The sequence below is a fragment of the Solanum verrucosum genome, unplaced genomic scaffold, assembly GCF_900185275.1.
Source record: "Solanum verrucosum unplaced genomic scaffold, falcon-dt-bn FXZP01000103.1, whole genome shotgun sequence".
Lineage (NCBI taxonomy): Eukaryota > Viridiplantae > Streptophyta > Magnoliopsida > Solanales > Solanaceae > Solanum > Solanum verrucosum.
The window spans coordinates 1484796-1504192 of record NW_026020048.1 but is presented as its reverse complement, the minus strand read 5'-3'; the positions used below and the strand labels follow the sequence as shown (position 1 = coordinate 1504192).

The 19397-nt window shown below is 34.7% G+C and overlaps 3 protein-coding genes across 4 annotated transcripts; 2 read left to right on the top strand and 1 right to left on the bottom strand.

Moving 5' to 3' along the window:
• Positions 1 to 2401: 2401 nt before the first annotated feature.
• LOC125821833 (COP1-interacting protein 7) lies at positions 2402 to 7445 on the top strand. The gene is made up of 9 exons (XM_049501195.1): positions 2402 to 2667; positions 2806 to 2982; positions 3432 to 3553; positions 3715 to 3767; positions 3862 to 3914; positions 4005 to 4157; positions 4678 to 4880; positions 5198 to 6885; positions 6981 to 7445. Exons 1-9 carry the CDS (start codon positions 2609 to 2611, stop codon positions 7164 to 7166), a joined length of 2694 nt encoding a protein of 897 aa, XP_049357152.1. The 5' UTR covers positions 2402 to 2608; the 3' UTR covers positions 7167 to 7445.
• Positions 7446 to 8876: 1431 nt separating this feature from the next.
• On the top strand, positions 8877 to 13923 carry LOC125822522 (uncharacterized protein At4g04980). Of its 2 annotated transcripts, XM_049501925.1 has the most exons (10): positions 8877 to 9379; positions 10149 to 10370; positions 10579 to 10674; positions 10772 to 10892; positions 11006 to 12177; positions 12220 to 12542; positions 12640 to 12805; positions 12885 to 13049; positions 13161 to 13313; positions 13409 to 13923. In XM_049501925.1, exons 1-10 carry the CDS (start codon positions 9125 to 9127, stop codon positions 13613 to 13615), a joined length of 2880 nt encoding a protein of 959 aa, XP_049357882.1. In that variant the 5' UTR covers positions 8877 to 9124; the 3' UTR covers positions 13616 to 13923. The 2 variants fall into 2 exon arrangements, with proteins under 2 accessions (XP_049357882.1, XP_049357881.1); XM_049501924.1 differs by having other exon boundaries at positions 11006 to 12542.
• A 2729-nt stretch (positions 13924 to 16652) lies between these two features.
• LOC125822661 (polyphenol oxidase, chloroplastic-like) lies at positions 16653 to 18832 on the bottom strand. Its single transcript, XM_049502094.1, has 2 exons — positions 18427 to 18832; positions 16653 to 18340 (listed from the first exon to the last, which is right to left on the bottom strand). The coding sequence occupies exons 1-2, from the start codon at positions 18797 to 18799 to the stop codon at positions 16860 to 16862; spliced, it is 1854 nt and encodes a 617-aa protein (XP_049358051.1). The 5' UTR covers positions 18800 to 18832; the 3' UTR covers positions 16653 to 16859.
• Between the last annotated feature and the right edge of the window lie 565 nt (positions 18833 to 19397).

The window sequence follows — 19397 nt, the reverse complement described above, 5'->3', positions numbered from 1 at the left end:
CGTAGATATTTTTATACTACTAAGATTAATGTCAACTCTTGTAGATCACGATGTTAGACTATAGTATATAATATTTATTTCTACATTAATATGAAATGATCCCCATCTGCAATCTTGGATAGTACACTTTGTCACTCAAACATTCAGAGAAAAAAGAAAAAAAAAGTTTGTTTGAGGAATCATGCAGGAGTTGTCATCAACTATAGTTTTGCTTATTCCTACCTTTGATCAGAAGCAAACCACTGTGCCCACCCTCTTTTTATAATCACAAGTCACAACTTACAACTATTAACCAAAAATTTCATTGCGTAAGTAAGAATGTCAGTAATCATAGTCTGAACTTGAAATTAAATCTTTTGTAGGCTCATCTCGTCGATTGACATTTCGATCCTGGTCATTCATAGATAATCGACACTTTCATTAGTCATAGGCTATTGCTCATTCTTAATAGTCACAACTCTGCCCATTCCCTATTCCATGGGCCTAGTTAAATAAAACCTCAGAAGAAGAGGAAAATCCATAACTAGAAATTTGTGTGAAATAAATAAAATATGTCGTACAATTTATTTTTCTCAGTCCTCATGTGTGATAAAATCACAAATCACAATGATCAATATGTTATTGTTATTGCACATGGCAAGTTGACTCGTGTATTATTCAACTCAGTAGTTTCATTTTATTAAGAGAGACATAGATCACTTTGTCATTAGTTTAACTTGATTCATCTATTAATTTTCTTTCTTGATATAAGGAATTGAAGGGATTACAACATATAATTAAGGGAAATTTACATATTTGGTGCACTGAAAAAATATTTACAACCCCACCTAATCAACATATATATAATATATTTGCTTGCTATTTTTGTTAATTTTCTAATAATGAACCCTAATATTTAGTCCATTTGTCCTCAATTATTTATCGAATTTTGCTTTTCAAAATTGTAAAAATTGATAAATATTTTTAAATATGTTTTTTAATCTTATTGATATGTGAAGAACAACAACTTATAGTTATTTTCTTATACAATTTTTAAATATTGAGTTTAATTTAACTCAATTCAATTTTAAAGATTAACTAAATTGACTTGAAAAAGGAAAAAAATGACATTAATTTTGATACGGGGAAGATACTTGTGAACTTTATGCTACTAATAACTAACAAAGGATTATTATATGATTCTTTTCTTATTTTACACACGGTGTCCGAATCAATTTTTAAATTTGACTAATCTAAATTCATATCGAATTTTTTTATTATCGGGATAAATTTTTTTTTATCAAACAAATTTACATACTCAGTGCTTAAACTCGAAACATATAAGTTAGTATTTATCATTTCACTACTACCAAGGTGGTAAAAGAAAAAAAATTTATATGAGCGTCCATTGGGAGAAGTTAAACTTTAAAGTTAAATATTTGCCCTTCACAAGAATATAAATAACAAAAGTGAATTAATGAGTGATCGAGTATAATCCACCCACTAATTAGCATGTAATTAAAATAAAATAATCGCACTCCGACACCATCAGTCCATTTTCTCATCAATTAAGTGTGGTTAAATAAGACGTAGACCTCCCAACTAATCCAAAATTAATTATATCTTTTCCAACTCATGATCTACATGTATATACTACCTACTATTAATTATTTCTAAAAAGTAAGATTAGAAAATATGATAATTTGATGATTATAAAGTCAAAGATCTAAATTCTGGACCCATTACAAGGAAAACCATTCTTTTCAAGATCCTTTAAAGCAACCACAGACAACTTATTTTCATGCATGAAAAATATATATATGATCATAATTAACATGAGAAAAGTTAATGAAATAATTAACAAAGAAAACAAGATTATTCACTCCTGAAAAAAATAACACTTTTTAATATTTATATAACATTTTATATTACACTCTTTCACTTTTAATCTATTATATATTTTTCATATTTATAAATAATTTATCATCTTATCGTGAATAAAATTACTTATACTCACAATTATTATACTTTATATTCGGTCAAATATTGTCACATAAATTGATGGACAATTAGAAAGTATTAATACACTGTTTTATTACCAACTTTAAATACAAAATGTTGCTCATAATACTATCTTTGACATAAAGTATATATACTCATCATAAATATTAAATTTTAAAAAGACAAAATGAAAAACTGTCGGTTCACCTAAAAAAAAAATCTTAAAATTTACATCTTTTTTCAAGAGGTTTTATAGATTTTTCTTAAAAAATAAAATTTCATAAAAGAAAGAGTGAAGACAAAGAGATAATGGGTACTTGGAATAAAAATGAAATAATTGAAGGGGAAAATATGGGGCCCACTCCCATATTGTCAAAAAAAAATAAAATGCTTATAACCTATAGTTCACAAGCTCAAAAAAAATAAATCTCTCCATGTGCAATTCTTGCCATTGCTTCATCATTTCTTGCTGGCAATTTTTCTTCCATTTACAGTTCAACAAAAAGATTTCTCAAATGTCACGTTCTTGAACATGTCTTTGTTCTTTACAACCATTTCTTTTGCTATTTGAGTTTCATTTTTTCACCCATTTTTCCCCCTTTCTCCACTAAGCTTGCTTTAGTTGAACATGGATTCCAAGACCCTTCTTGATTATGCACTGTTTCAGCTCACCCCAACTAGAACAAGGTTGGTTTTACCCCCCCCCCCCACCCCCACCCCCCAGGACTAGTGAGTTTGTGTTAACTGTTTTTTAGCTTTGTACTGTTATGGAAACTGATAAAGATTTGATTTTTTTGTGTTTTTGGTTTGTGGGTATGGAAAAAGATGTGATCTTGTGGTGTTTTCTGGGGGTAAAAATGAGAAATTGGCATCTGGGTTGGTGGAACCATTCATTTCTCACTTGAAATTTGCTAAAGATCAGATTCCAAAAGGTGGGTATTCAATAACTATGAGGCCACCTTCAACTCATGCCTACTGGTTCACCAAAGCCACATTCCTAAGGTATAATTTTTACTTCATCTTTGAAAAGTTTCAAGCTTTTAGTAATTTTGTCATTGTTCATTAGTACCCACATGTTATGTGAATCATGTGGAGCTTCTTGAATTGCTGAAAGTTTCTTGCAGATGATCTTGTTGGTATACCTTTGGATAATTGGTCATAAAGCATCACTAGATTGTGATTATGGGTTAAAAAAGTAGACTAAATCTTTATAGACTTTTTGCTAATAACTTCTAACTAGATGTAATTGCTCATTGGACTTACTGGAAACAGGGTAGTGTTGTTTTAGCATAATTAGTGTTCTTTTGCATTTTGGAAGCTATACTATAGTTGCAAACTGTTAGTAACGGAATGCTAAAGAATGAATTCTTGTTGGATCTAGCATAAATGTGAAGCTGATGCGATGGAAGACTCAATTTTATTTACTTGTGCTTTCTTTGTGTTTGTGGCAGATTTGTACGCTTTGTTAGTACACCTGAAATTCTTGAGAGGTTTATGCGATTGGAACGAGAGATCTCACAGATCGAGAGTTCCATTCAATCCAATGAATGCTCCAATGGCAATTCAGAGGAAGGTATGTTCAAGACATCAAATTAAATATGCATTGTCCATGATTGTCAATTCTAGATTTCTTCTTTTTATGATAAATAACATTTGTAGTTTTGTACCTTTCTCGGTAGAGTTTATACTATACTCAGATTTGGGGCTAATGTACATTTGTTGCTTGACTTGCAGGTAGCTCACCAGCTAATAGTGAGAGCACCAGGAAATCAAACGATTCGTTCAAGGTAATTTAACTTGATCACAGTTATATTTTTGGCTAGTGATTTCCATTTAGTCTAGTAGCTCATTATAAAATTTCACTTTGATTGTTTTTTCTAGGCAAAATCTGAAGTTGAAGAAGCTAATAATGCTGCACCTAAAGAAAACTCTAAGTAAGTTATCTTCCCATGGAAGCAACAGTGAACTGTCAATGCATCTCCACCAGAGAGTCTTACTGACTTATTTGTTTTTTATCATTTCAGGATTCACCTCCAGCGCCACCTGGATACCCGAAAGGCATTACTTCGGAAAGAACAGGCCATGGCTTATGCGCGTGCAACAGTTGCAGGCTTTGAGATAGACCAATTGGATGATCTCATACAGTTTGCTAATTCTTTTGGTGCCTTACGTCTTAGGTATGATACAGTATAGTGTCTTCATCATAACCTACATTTTGTAGCTTAGGTATATAGAGAAGGAAAAACAACTGGTGTAAATTGGATCACCAATGTTTGTCTTTTGACTACTTTAGTTGGAAGAAACATTTATGGCAGGTTCCAATTATCATTGTGAACCTTTGTTTCCATTCTGGAGCATAACAGAAAACCGAGTCTGGAGGACATCTGCTGTCTAACAACCAAAGAAATCATCACACATTGTTATGTTTATCCTTGTTTTAATATGCGTGTTACTCTTCTATATGCTGTAAGGTAAAATGTAAAATTGTCCATTTTATAGTGATTTTCAAAGGAAGCCTTTACTACATATGGAACTAGAGAACTCCTAGGTGTAGCTTTTGACGATGATATAATAACAAGCTTCTACGTCTTTCACTGTATACGTAATACTATATGGGAGGATGTCAAGATTGAGTCAACTGTTACAGCTCCATTTTTTTTTGTAACTTCAATTTATGTGATCTTATCTTTCTTGTAGGGATGCATGTGTAGATTTCAAGGAACTTTACAAACAAAAGCACACAGATGGACAATGGATGGATGAGGTAGCTGCAATGAAGGCATGTACACCAATGGATCTATCGTACTTGGGAAATCAAGGTGTTATTCTTGCATATGACAATAATGGCTCTTTGGATAGTTCTGACTCGAAGGAATCAACAAATTCAAATGGTGTCAAAGGTATCCTATTTGTTCTTTCCTAACATTAATTTATTCTACTAGATTTAAGTTTAGGTGGTACCATATGTTTATCTCAGACAAAATATAAAAGTGAAACTTTTTCCTTAATTATTGTAATTTTAACTGATTAGTTCCCATCTGTGTCCGTAGATTGACTTCATAGTAGAAGAATCATATGAACTATATTAGGTAGTGTAATACATACCGATGACTAATGATCAAGAAAAAATTATGTACCAGTGTATGTGCATATAAATGTATGTCTACAGCATAGACTCACCTTTTTCATTTTGTAACGTCAACTGCTATATGCGCAGATGAGAATCTTCCTGCATCAGATCCATCAGCAAAAGTTCAGATGCAAATGCCATGGCAGAACCAAATTCCTCCATATATGTACAACTTTCATGGCCCAGCTCAACAGATGCCTTTTGCTGGCATGCATCCTTTACAATATTATCCAGCACATATGCAGTGGCCACAAAATGTAAATGGCTCCACAAATGGTTCTGTTAGGGACTCTCACAAACGGTCAAAGAAGAAGGAGAAATCCAAAGAACATGACAGTTCAGATGATGATGAACAGACTGAGTCGAGTGCCTCTGATTCTGGAACTGATTCAGATGAAGTTAGGAAGCATGAGAAAAAGCATTCTTCAAGGGAGAACTCACATGCTAAAAAGCACAAGAAGAAACCCTCAAAAACAGTTGTAATCCGCAACATCAATTATATCACTTCCAATAGAAAGAATGAGGAAAATGATGGATCTTCTTATGATTCATCTTCAGCTGAATCTCATATACTCGATGAAGATTCTATCAAAGAGCAGGTAGATGATGCTGTTGCAATACTGGAGAAACGTCGCAACTCAAAAGGACATAGGAACAAGAATAGAGGACATCAGAATCTTGATATAGAGAATGAATCAAATGGTTATAGCAACAGAGACCTAAATGAGGGCATGTCACCAAAGTTATCTGAGAAAGCAAAAGGAAATAAGGCTTGGGATGCATTCCAGAATATTCTGATGAGTCGTGAGGAGTCAAGTATGAATGGAGCAAGTGACCAGCTCCCTTTGGACTTCCAGGATGAAGGCTATGGGATCAAGAATTCTGGTGAGAAGGTCAGAAGAGACCATCTGACACCTGATGATTCTCTTCTCATGAGCAAAAATCATGAAGAAAATGGCACAAAGGTTAACATGGTAGATTTTGCCAATGGTTTGGATATGAGGCCAAGTTTGAAGAAAGGAGTTTCTGAAGATGTGCATCTTCTATTTTCGCACAAAGAACCATCAGGAGGCAATACATTGGGAACTCCATCTGATTTTGGTTCTGAATCCTCTGCTATTAGAAATAGTAATGGGGAAGATTGGTTTGTTGTCAACCACTCCGGCAGTTCAGAAACTCAAGAGGCTAGGCGAATAATATTTGACAATGACAGTAGCATGTCAACTCAGAAAAGTTCCTCTCAAGTCGAAAGTGAAAGAGCTGCTCCTATTGATGATTCTTTCATGGTACAGTCTCGACCATCTTTCGATGATCATTATGGCTCTCAGTGGAAAACAGACATTGGCATGGATGCAGACTTGGTTGCTGCAGCAAATGCTGAAAATAGTGATCCAGTTGCATCAAAAACCAAGCTTAGTACATCTGAGGCCAGTCAACCTGATGACCTCTGTGTGGTGCTTGCAAGAGAACCTAGTTTGGATCCTCTTGAGGCATCTTGGCAACCAGAATTGGATTTTCAGATTGAGGCTTCTTTCATTCAAGTTGATAAAAAATCTTCTGCAGTTGAGGCAAAACCTCCTCCTACTGAAGAAAATGTTCCTGTGAAAGGTAAAAGCACAACTAAGAAGGACAGTCTTGCAAAGACCGGGAAAGATGCAAGGTCTAAAGTCTCCCCAGGATCTCTGTCAAGGAGCAGAATTGATGCCTTAGCAAAGAGCAAGAAGATGTCTCCTCCTCCTAACAAGCTGACAACCCAGAAGAGCAAATTAGATCGGGTACGACAATAACCAGTAACCTCATTTTTTCCGTTGTTTTTGCCTCCATTATTTTTGTCTTTCTTATAAATCATACATCCTCATTGTTTATATAGGACGAAGAAATGCGCAAGAGAATGGAAGAATTAGTGATCGAGAGGCAAAAAAGGATTGCAGAAAGAAGTGCAGCTAAGGGTTCATCCCCAGCAGCTTCCAAGAAAGGGCCAGCAGGAAATAGAACAGCTTCAAAGATATCACCTTCATCCAAAGTTCACACATTTCCAGTGCAGGTCAAGCATTAAGGAGAACTCCATTAAGGAAAAGTATGATCCAACCTTAAAATATTTGATTGTTTTGCCGCGAAAATGGAACATCCACAACTCGCTGCTTTGTGCACATTGGATTATCCACAAATATATCTTGGAGAAATAAAATATTTTCGAGGAAAATTATAGATTCTTTCTTTACTAGGACAACTCTGCTTACTGGTTTGATGCAAGTTATTCCTTCTCATTTATTTAGACATTCATGTCCCATCATAAGGTTTTGCCAGTATAGTTGATTGAGGCTTTATTTTTATTATTTGTATACTGCTATTTGTTCATATGTTGTGTAAAGTTATTTGTAAATCTATCTGTGAGTTAAAACTTCTAATACCAAATCTTGTTTCTTTTTGCTGGATAAGTGAAGATAGGATTTGGTACTATGAACATCTGTCTTCCCATATTTATTCTTGATTCACATAAGTTTTGTATAATCCTCACATTTTACCAGCTCTGTTAAATCAGTCACTTTTATTGTTGTTATCTACTCCTATATGTTCTTTACTTTCTTCTTTTTGTATATATTATATATATATATCAGTGGCGGATCCAACCATGAGTTCAAGGTTTCAGCAGAATCAGTGCTTTGAATCGAACGATTAACCCTATGTATATGTGTAGTAACAAGTATAGACAGATTTAGATATATATTTTTCATATAGTCAATAATAAGTTTGTGGAAGCCTTGGAGCGGAGATTTTAGCCTGTGCGCACACAGGCACAAATGAAAAAGTTTGTGGAAGCCAATTCTTTGACAGGAGGATGTATGAAAGGGACAGCTGAAATCACAGGAATTGTCAAAGATTCCAGCATCCATCTGTACATTTATTTATTAGTACCTAATTACTTGAACTGTCTCTTTATTTTGATTTGGGGCAGGCATCACAAGTCACCACTAAGACACAACAAAAAAAACTTCCCTCTTTTCAAATATTTTTTTCAGTTTAATTTCTATTCAAAACAAGATCAAAGAATCAGTTGTTTGAATAATGTTAGTTTATTTAGGTAAAGTACCAGTTGAACTTTTCAAAGTTCTTACTTGTCCAGTTGATTTACTATTCTTAATTTCAGTCCCATTCAGGGTCGCATCGCACCGGACTTGCCGAGTGTGGGCTACCTCTCTCCTTTGCGAGCTATTGCATAGGAGCGAGAATTTTACCTTATGCGCACCCAAAGGGTAGCGACTACGAGTTATCCTTGTCATAAAAAGAAATTATCCCAAATATGACATTATCATCCATAAAAGATAATTTTAACCTTATTTATACAATATAATTTTTCGATTAAAAAGAATTCAGATAAACCCCTTGTTTCCCTCGCTCCCTACCCTGAGGTTAGTATTACAATGAAAGTGAGGCATCTCATTGATAACTCTCACAATATTTTCACAATAAATTTGATTGTATAAATATCTTTTATACCGTTCACCCTTATTTATCGGGCGTAGACAACTAGTTGAGTGGCAAACATGTTTTAGATCACTAAAAGATCCCTGAATTTTAGGAGCTTAAGATAAATTTTTATCTAGAAGTGTAACCATCAGATACAGCTCAAAGTCATCAAAACCAAGATAAAAACAACACATATTAACAAAAACCCAAAAATTTAGGGGTCATACACGGTTTGGCCTCAAAAAACCAAGAAAAATAATTTGAATAATTGACCTCCATTATTTTTTTTTATTTTTTATTTTGTCTTAACACTCTCTCTCTATTTTGTTAACAAAAGAGAGAAGAAGTGTTTGTCCATGTGATAAGTTGGATTAACCAATTTCCCAGTTGACTCCAGAGCTTGTTCATCATATTAATTATTCCAATTTTGCTCTGCACGTTATATGAGTCTTCTTTAATTTATCAATTTTCCTACAACTATTACTACATTATTTTTTAATCAAATCAACAAACAATTTTTTAATTTTTTTTTTTTTATAATATTGAATGCTCTTGTTCTTCTTCCTCCTCCAACATTCTTTTAATCATTTCTATTATTATATTGTTTTCATTCACCGTTTTTTTGCGTCAGCAAATAATATTTCTGGTTTTTCTATTGTCAAAGTTGACCTGGTAAAATCATTTTTGTGTTTTTTTTCAATCTTGTATAAAACTTGGTATTTCTCATTAGAAATGGCCATTGGAGCATGCTTTGGTGTGCCTCCTTTCTTTTCACGCAGGAAGCATAGTACAATATTTCAGGTATTTTTTTTATTCATTTTCTCTTAAATCTTTTGTTTATTTGTTGTTTGAACATGTTATGATCATCTTAAAAAGAATGTAAATTTATCTTAATTCTGCATTTCTCAATATTTGTAATAATTAATTCCATGCAAAACACAAGAGCTTAATCAATTTTCAAACTTGCATAAAAGCAATAAAACAATATATACAATCAAAGGATTTCTCCTCATAAAGGTTTTGAATTGATAACATATGATAAATCCTTAAGAAAACCTCAAAATGTTATAATCATATTGAAAAATATAAATGTTCTGTTAATTTGTGCATGAAAAATCCTAAATATACAAAAAGGCTAAATCCTACATTATATTTATCACAATCATATTCCATGCAAAACCTCAAAGGTAGCCAGCGATGTTGAATTTAGAAGAAGATTTCTCCCAATATTTCCTTTTTGACTCCATGTTCCTTGTTTTTTTGTTTTTTTAAAGGAAAAACCTAGTGATTAATGAATTGCATCATATGATGAAACAGATTAAGAAGAGAAGGAAAAAAAAAGATTTAAGAGGAGAAGATTGCATACAACAATAAGGTGATATAAAACATGTTTTGATTAGAGAAAAAAACAGCCCATGCATATAATGATATTTGACAAAAACTAGAGAAGAAATAATCTGGACATATTGACTATGTATCTTGTCATGTAATCTAAGAGCGAAGTAAGATAGAAAATTGTGAACTTGGATATTATAGCATAATACTAATAGTAGTTGACGAACATTTGCAGGAAGAAGAGATGAAAGAGACAAAGAGAAGTCCTGTTATTGAAAAGAAGAGAACACCTCCCATAGCAGTATCAAAAAGTTTTAAATCCAAAGGTTCCACGGTTCGTAATTCATGTAGAGTAGCAGGGAACTTCATAATAATGACTGAGCTTCGGAACAAGATCCTTACCTTGAGAGACTTGCTTGATTTGTCCCCTTGTATTGGTTCCGCGTCTGTAAATGAGGTACATAATTCTGTTATTTGTCTTCAGAACACAAGCACAATAATATCAATCTGTGAAAGGTTTTAACTTATATATATAATGAAGTATAAATGAATTGTTATACTCAAAATGGTTACTTAAACGCGATGTAGAAGTTAAAACTCTGAAATAAAAAGAGCAAAGCAGAATTTGGTAACCTCTGTGGTGAATTCTTTTTTTTTTTCCACAGCTGCTGATTTTGACGCTGAAAGATCTGCAACAACTGTATCCTACAATCAATCCATCTATTTCTTTGTCAAAAATTGATGAAGCACCGATGCAGCAGGTTACTATTTACTCAGCTGTATTGAGCATTACAAATTGAATGTTTGGCTATAGCAGATACACAGTTCACTATGCTAACCAATTGTTATATTTCTCAGGCACTGCAATTCTTTTTTGATACTCTGATATCAATTGGGGAAATGTGGACAGGCAATGATGAGTGGATGGTCAAATGCAAGGAGGATTCATTCAGTAAACAAGACAATTTGGAACACTATGGTACGTCATACAGTTTATTGCAACATCAAATAGATATGTTTTCCATCTATTATCCATCTCTTGACTCGTAAGTAAGATAATACTAATGATCTTTTCAATTACAACCAATTTAGGAGTGTTATTGCTCGATGACATGATTCATCTTGCTAGTGAAAGGATGTTCGATATGATGGATGAGGATGAGGACGAGGACGAGGATGAGGATGACCAGATAAGATATGAACGTCCATCATTCAACATGTTTGGGAGGGTTCTTTCTGAATCTTACTCAAGTGCCAAGTCCTCCCTCTCGAGCACTCCAGTGACCCCAACTTCAGTTCTCCCTGAGTTAAGGAGCAAGAAGAATACAAAGGCATCATACTCTCCACCTCGTCTTCTGCCACTCAGGGTTCAAGCAGTTGGCAAGCTGAATCCTATTGATGTAAAGCGCCTCTCTTTCCATATGTTCCCTAATGTAGCAGCTCAAGATTCAAATTTTGTTGTTCAATTAACAAGCTCAGTTAATGATCAAAAGTCAGATGTAGAGGCAAAGAAAGATTCTCAAGTGAAATCCAAAGATGATGAGGAATTTGAGCAAGATTGTGAAATGACAGACTTACCAGATATTCTACTGACTAGTGTGGATGTTGAATCAGAAAATAAAGGAACGTGTAAAACCGGGGCCGAAAATGATCTACCAGTGTCAGGACATGTTACCTTGGATGTGCTTTTACCTCCATCACTTCCAGAACAAGGAGCAGGGCAACAATCACCACTCACTTTGTCGTTGAATGTCATAGACTCGCAAAAACCAACATCTACTCTGCAAATATCTTTACTCACACCAGATGGAGACATATCATCGAACCAACCATCGACTTTTGCACCAGCAGCACCACAACCACCACCTCCACCTCCACCTCCCCCAGTACCCAATTCATCAGGGAATGCAGAAGGGCCAAGGCCTGCACCATTGTTAGCAAAACCAAGTGGTGTTCCACAGCCTCCTCCACCACCTCCCATGACATCAGCCAATGTAGCAACACCACAACATCCTATGAAACCAATATCTGCACTCCCACCACCACCACCACCACCACCTCCTCCCATGACAAGAAAAGAAATAGCATGTCCACCTCCACCACCTCCCATGACATCAGGGCAAGGAGTGACACCACCCCCGCCCCCACCACCTCCCATGACATCAGTAAAAGGAGTGGCACCTCCCCCACCCCCACCACCTCCCATGACATCGGGAAATGTTATATCAGTTCCACCTCCACCCCCACCTCCCATGGGATCAAAGGTTACTGCTCCTCCTCCACCCCCTCCTCCCATGGGCTCAAAGGTTATGGCACCTGCACCCCCACCTCCACCAATGACTTCAAATGGAAGAATGCCAGCACCACCTCCACCCATGCCAATGGGAAAAGGAGGTGCACCTCCTCCACCACCAGGGTTTGCAGGTGCCAGGAGCCTAGGACCTAGGAAAGCAGCCACTAAATTGAAGAGATCATCACAAATGGGAAATCTTTATCGACTTCTCAAGGGAAAAGTTGAAGGATCTAGTTTAGATGGTAAATCAAAGGGAAGAAAGGGAAAAGCTAGTGCTAGTGCACCAGCAGGAGGTAAGCAAGGAATGGCTGATGCATTAGCAGAGATGACAAAGAGGTAATATTATTGAGATCCTCCAACAGATTATTGAGTAGAGGTAAAACTTTCATATGTGTTAGACAAATATTTGAAAATTATGTCATATGTGTCTCAGGTCAGCATACCACCAACAAATCGAGGAGGATGTTAAAGTACATGCACAAACAATTAAGGAGATGAAAACAGCGATTTCTTCTTTCCAAACATCAGATATGTCTGAGCTAATCAAGTTCCACAAAACTGTAGAATCCAACCTAGAAAAACTAACGGATGAATCTCAGGTTTCATAATTATCTGTCGTATACATATTTCTCCATGAATCCCACTTCAGGATGTTGGCTTAAAGTAATTTTGATATAGGTGCTAGCTAGGTTTGAAGAATTTCCTACCAAGAAGTTGGAAGCATTGAGGATGGCCGCAGCACTTCACACCAAGTTAGATACAATAGCCAAAACTCTACAGAATTGGCCACTAGTACCACCTGTTGGACAACTTCTTGACAAAGCTGAGAATTACTTCAACAAGGTAGAAACTAAGTTCGCAGTTGAAAACTTCTCATGATGTAGTTGAAAACAGCTCATGACACAACTTTTTATATTTCCATTAGTAGCTCTAACAAAAGGTTCTATCATCTAGATCAAAGGAGAAATGGACACATTGGAGCGGACAAAAGATGACGAATCCAAGAAATTTACAAGCCATAAAATCCACTTTGATTTTGGCATTCTTGTGCGAATCAAAGAATTGATGGTGGATGTTTCCTCCAACTGTATGGAACTGACTTTGAAGGTTAGCACAGTGTAAAGCATGTAGCATTTCTTACGAATTCACTAACCTTCACATTTTAGTGAACATCTTTTGAAGTAACACTTGAATTGAATCAGGAGCGGAGAGAAGCAAAGCAAAAGGAAAATGAAGGAGCTACACCGAAAAATGATATTAATAAAAAGGGATCAGCTAAACTTTTATGGAAGGCCTTCCAATTTGCATTCAGAGTCTATACTTTTGCTGGTGGGCAAGATGATCGTGCTGACATGTTGACAAGGGAATTGGCTCAAGAAATTGAGACAGATCCTAATCCAGAGACATAAAGTTTATAGTCATTTCCTCCACAAAAACAAAAACAAAAAAAAAAAAAAAAGAAGATCACTATAGGTGTCAATATATAACGGCATTAATGCACATAGACGCTTTTAAGAGGTTTGAGCAATTAGTATAATGATGCTTTCCCTGGCAGGTGTTCTATAGATGTTTCTTGAGCTGTGATTTCATGCACATTATATCCTTTTTTGTCTGAGGGACGGAGTGAAGTGAGCTAAACTCTAGCTTTGCTCTACCACCTGCAATACATACAATATTTATATTACACCTTTGTGACTGGTTTTGTAGAATGTACATAACTTTTGTCTTTACTCTCAGATTTCATTATAAGTATACGCGTGAATGGCTATCTTCGTATGTATAGTCCATGTTTTTCCTTGTTTCTGCATTTTGTAATAATGTCATACATCATTATTACTTACAATCATCTGATCTGCAAACTGATTACTAGGAAGAATTAGTTATATTAGCATGTTAATAAGAACGTTGTTTCACACAATGTTTCTCATCTAACACATTATTTTCTGACTTAATAGTGAATGAATATGCAGGAAATTTATCGATCTCTTTCAATTTTCTCAATCCTTAAATATTGATTATTTTTTAACATCCATGTACAAGCAGAAATACAGTAACTACACCTTCTAACTTTAACTCTTGAATCCGTCTCTGTGACCGTATATAGTACACAAGCAAAAGAGTTGAATATTTTGTAACATCAATTATAAGAGATTAAATTACAAGCTACTACCATGAATGCAAATTAGAAATCAGAATGTAACTAACTTCATGAAAAAATCAAAATAAAGCTCTTTAAAGCATAATGACAAACACCTGGTGGGTTTCTTCGTTAGAAATCACATTCTTACTGGTACTACTAAGGTGGTTATTTAAAAGCCAGGATAGTATAAAGAAAAGAATAAAACTTTCTTTACGTGCATAAGAAAAGAACATTTATTTTTAATATAAGAATCACGTAAACAAAAGGATGACAATTGGGCCAGAGAGGACCACACCGGGGAAGACTCACGCGAGCCAAATTCAGGATTTGAAGACTTTGGTTGCATCAATATTATAATAATTTAGGCATTAGCAAAACTTTCAAAGACTACATGATCATGGGTTCCATTCCCTTATCTAGCAATTCTAATGTTATAAATAAGTCCCCTTTAAATTCAAAATTTAAAATAAAAATAATAAAATGTGATTCTGGCTGGGCTCAAACCGAGGCCAAGTGCTATATTATGCTTTCCATGGGACACTATTTATTACTATATTAAGTTTCTGTTAATTTCTCGAAATAGATACATATATATATACATATATTTTTTTCGAAAATTAATAGATGCACGTGCATTCCACCGTAGTCCACCTCGGCATGCGACAGGACGAACAGTTAAAGCCTTATTTTTCAAAATGATAAAAAAGATGAATCGAAGTAGGTGATCAAAAAGCCTTCTTCAATTCTTCTTTTTTTAACTTGTCGAGAGGGTTTTCATGAAGGATTGTGGGATAGCCTTTCACTCGGATTTGAGATCCTTCCGCTGACTGGCAGATCACTGTCTTAAATAAAAGAAATGCACATAAAGACAAGACAACTTAAGGGATGCGCTAAGGGGCAACGGCTTTCACGCAGCTGCTACACCCTCGCTTTTTGCCTCTTATTTTAAACTCAAGGAAAGCCTTGATTGATATATGAAAGATGCGCTCGATAGTGAAGGAACGGAAAATTGTCAAGGATGACTTCTTTGTTGGCGGAACGAAGGGCTAAATAGTGAGAGTGATTCTCTAAGCCGGTTTGACAAATCAAAAAAGTACAATTTCTTTTTACTTATTATACTATCAATTAATTACTTTTAAAAAAAGTAGAATTTCTTAAAAATATTTTTTTAAAATTTATCCATTTCATAATAATAAGGATAAAATGGTAAACTTACTATGTCAATAATTATTTTCTTAATAGGTCTGTCAATTCAAAAGTGGACAAGTAATTAGGTACCGATGAAGTAGTAACTAATACTCAAATACTAGCTACTCCCTCTGTCCCTAATTACTTATCCACTTTTGAATTGGCACACCTATTAAGAAAATGATTAATGACATAGTGAGTTTACCATTTTACCCCTATTAATTATGAAGTGGATGAAAAGTTTTATATTTTTCTAAATAATTAGTCATTTAATTGAGAATATAATAGGTAAAAATAATTTGTCCTTTCTTGATTTATCAAAATAAATAAATAATTAGGGACAACTATAAAAGAAAAAATGGACAGGTAATTAGGGACAGAGGTAAGGTAGAGAGGAGTAATAAATATGTATATACTTACAATTACAATCCAACTGCAGCATAGAATTTGAATATTAAAACTACATTGGTAAAGGTAATGGAAAGTCCAACAGTCGTGCTTTGATTCTTAAAAAATAATTTCTACATAATCTAGTGGACAATTACAATATCACTTCCTTTTTATGGCATTAAATATGACAAGGATACATGTGTATGCGTCGAGTCCGCCCCCAGAAAGGTACACAATATATGATTATTTTTCTAAGATTGCTTGAGTTGTACAAGTCTTCAACAAATTATATTATACTCATTTCCTTTCATATTACTTGCGGGCCGAATTTATACGTTAAAAATGGGGAACATGTGAATCTATGGTACTTTTTATAAAATTAGGTATTTTATGAATATAATTTTAAATTTATATAATATAATTCTTTGGCATCGTACTATAAATTGGGTATTTGATTTATTTATCTTGAAAAAATTAGGGATCTACCTTCACTTTATTTATTTATTTTCTTAGTTTTTTTAGTGGCGTATGATTAATTAACTAAAATATTTTAATTAATTTACTAAAATAAACAAGTAAAAATGAAAAATATGTATTTTGAATATAGAAACCAAGTCAAATGAAACTTATGAATACATTTTATTTGAAGTTATACGAGAAATTTTACACAATACTTATATAATTCCTCTCTTTTTTTTCCTCAGTCAAAACCAGACAAAATAATAATAAAAAATATCCAACTACTTTTCCTTCCTTTATTCCATGCAAACAGTTGATTACAATAGACATAAATCAGAAAACACCGTGTCTCCACGAATTACACTGTCCAAATGCAACATTAATCAGAAAGAAACAGTAGGATACTAATTAAGGAAAATACATAAAAAAAAATGCTTAATTATTTGATTTAATTAAAATAACTTCTTCTTTTTCTTCTAATCCTCAAGCACAATCTTAACACCACCAATTTTAACAGCACCAGAACCATTCTTGGGTACAAAAGTCACCAACACATTCTCATCATTTTCAGCATCCAAATCCTCCAACAACTCAGTTATAGCTAATTTCAGCTTCGTTTTTCGTTTCGAATTTTTCTCACCTTTACCATGACTATGATGTGGTACGTTCACAAAACTTCCAGCAAATTCAGAATTATCTGGTGAAATCAGTGTCTCATCTTCGTCATTAATCAACACATCAAACTTAACAAAAACATCACTCTCCACTTCTAACCCTTCAACAATTAAAATCTCTTCTTTTTCATTTTTCTCCTTTTTGTTCCTCTTCTTCTTGTTTGGCCTTTTCACCATCACTTTTATAACATGGTCAAGTTTCGTTGGGAATATTTCTTTTGGTCTAGGAAAATTCATAACATTGTTATTATTTTCATCAGCTGCTTTAGCTTCAACGAGCCTCCTTACGCTACTCAACGCCCGCGATACTCTAGGCGTTGGTCGCGAATTTATCCATGGATTCGTTACGTTTTGATAAACGTATCCCAGTTTGCTTGAATCCAAAACATCACGAACCCTAATACGTACCATTTGTTTTTTTTCATCGTAAAATAAAAATGAAGTGTTTAGAAAATCAGGATCGGTGAAGTCTTGACGTCTACCACCTAGGGTTTTCCAAACAGTCCATAATCTATCGATATTTGAATGATGAGCATAGAAAATAGGGTCTCTAGCAGCTGAATAAAAATCTCCCATATTTTCGAAATTGGCTTGGGTTCTATCACCGGTCCAAACATGAACCGCACCATGAGCCATGTTCTCGAGGGACCCAGCTCCACCGGGGACCCCACCTGCGCGGTAGGGGTCCCCAAGGAAAGTCTCGGGAGTTCTTCCGAGAGATACCATTTGTCTATACATATTTGTGAGATTTTGAGATGTTTGTTGAGCGTTACTTATGTTAGGATCGGTACCATTGAAGTCTAGATCGACCATAGTCGGAGGCTGATGCCTCCGATCTCTGAGTCGATCATAGAGAGAAGAGGTAGGATTTGTGTACAATCCTGGCATACGCATGCCATCAGGATGATCCCAATTCCAAAATGGCATCACGAAGGTAGGATCATTGATTAAACTTCCTAAGATTCTTTCAAAGAAATAGAGATAACAACGATGGAATGGAAGAAAAATCCAAGAAGAATGAACTTGGAGCTCTGAATTTGGGAAACCTAGTTGATCATAAGCACCATCACAATAAGCACAATGAACATTTGCTTGTTGTTTGAAGCTACGTGGATCGTCGTCAGGAAGTTGCTTCATCAGCTGAATAGCTCTGTTGAATTTCTCTATGTAGGCACTATCCACTGAATGAGCTGCTGGCCGTGTACGGAGTGGGGTGGATGATGGAAGCTGGAAGTCGATGATATTTCCGCTCATCGGAGGACAACAATTGACCGGTGTTGCACCTGTTAAAATAATCGAGTGATTAAATAACTTTTCTTAAAGAGATATTGTTCGTATTTATATTACAAACTATCTAACAATAGCGTACCTGGTGGCAAGTCTGCGGCCCCACATTTGGAAACGTCGGGTCCGTTCACCGGAGCGGCGAGGGCAAAGGGAAGACCACCAACAAGAGTAGAAGCACCATAAAGACCTCCTAAACCAAGTAGAACGTTTCTTCTATCGATCATATTGTTTAAAGAATCGTTCTTTTTAGAAATGTCCATGGGTGAGTTATTGTGTTCATGACTATTATCATCTATGGTTTTGCATGAGACTTGGAAATTACGATGGACATTATGCTTTCTAATGGAGGAAATTTTTGATGTTTTTGCAAAGAAAGGAGAAGAATGCAAGTTGGAAAAAGTGGTGGTGCTTGAAGAAGAGAGAGTATTGGTAGTGGGAAGTGGAATGGAAGACATTTTTTTTGCTTGTTTGAGGTGTATTCATGAACATCTAGGGCTAGCATTTATATAGAATATATGGAGCAACCTAAGGACTTTTCTTTGTAAACCTTGTGAGGAACAATAAAAAACCATAATAATCTCCATCATTTCCAACTCATCGTTCAAACTTGTTGAGAATATAATTAACTAATAAATGTATATTTTCAACTCATGAACATCATAAATATTGCATCATTATAAATAGTAACGTGTCCACGTGAGCACATAGATACTTCTAAAATACACTATTGAATAGTGCAGGTGTAAAAGGTCCTTTCCAAAGTTCGATATTGTTACAGCAATTTCGGTCAAAGTTCGGATATATTTCAAACCCTTTTTCCCTCTTTAATACTTAATCTTTTTGATTAGATGATTATACATGTCCTGTGATCAAATCTCATCGCCATCAATATTAAAAAGAATCAAGGGCTCTCTCTCTCTTAGTGAATTCACGTGCTTAAAAATAAACAATATTAATAAAGTGTAGATTTATTGAAGAGAGATGAGGTAAATTAGTGGAAAAGCTACTTTTATTATTTATAAATTAGGGTGTAATATAAAATTAATCCACTTT

Coding starts and splice junctions, on each gene's coding strand:
- LOC125821833 (XM_049501195.1), top strand. CDS start 2,609: ATGGATTCCAAGACCCTTCTTGATTATGCACTGTTTCAGCTCACCCCA. Junction 2,668..2,805: donor CTCACCCCAACTAGAACAAG/GTTGGTTTTACC, acceptor GTATGGAAAAAG/ATGTGATCTTGTGGTGTTTT. Junction 2,983..3,431: donor ACCAAAGCCACATTCCTAAG/GTATAATTTTTA, acceptor TGTTTGTGGCAG/ATTTGTACGCTTTGTTAGTA.
- LOC125822522 (XM_049501924.1), top strand. CDS start 9,125: ATGCTCTTGTTCTTCTTCCTCCTCCAACATTCTTTTAATCATTTCTAT. Junction 10,371..10,578: donor GTTCCGCGTCTGTAAATGAG/GTACATAATTCT, acceptor TTTTTTCCACAG/CTGCTGATTTTGACGCTGAA. Junction 12,543..12,639: donor TTAGCAGAGATGACAAAGAG/GTAATATTATTG, acceptor TATGTGTCTCAG/GTCAGCATACCACCAACAAA.
- LOC125822661 (XM_049502094.1), bottom strand. CDS start 18,799: ATGTCTTCCATTCCACTTCCCACTACCAATACTCTCTCTTCTTCAAGC. Junction 18,341..18,426: donor GGCCGCAGACTTGCCACCAG/GTACGCTATTGT, acceptor TTATTTTAACAG/GTGCAACACCGGTCAATTGT.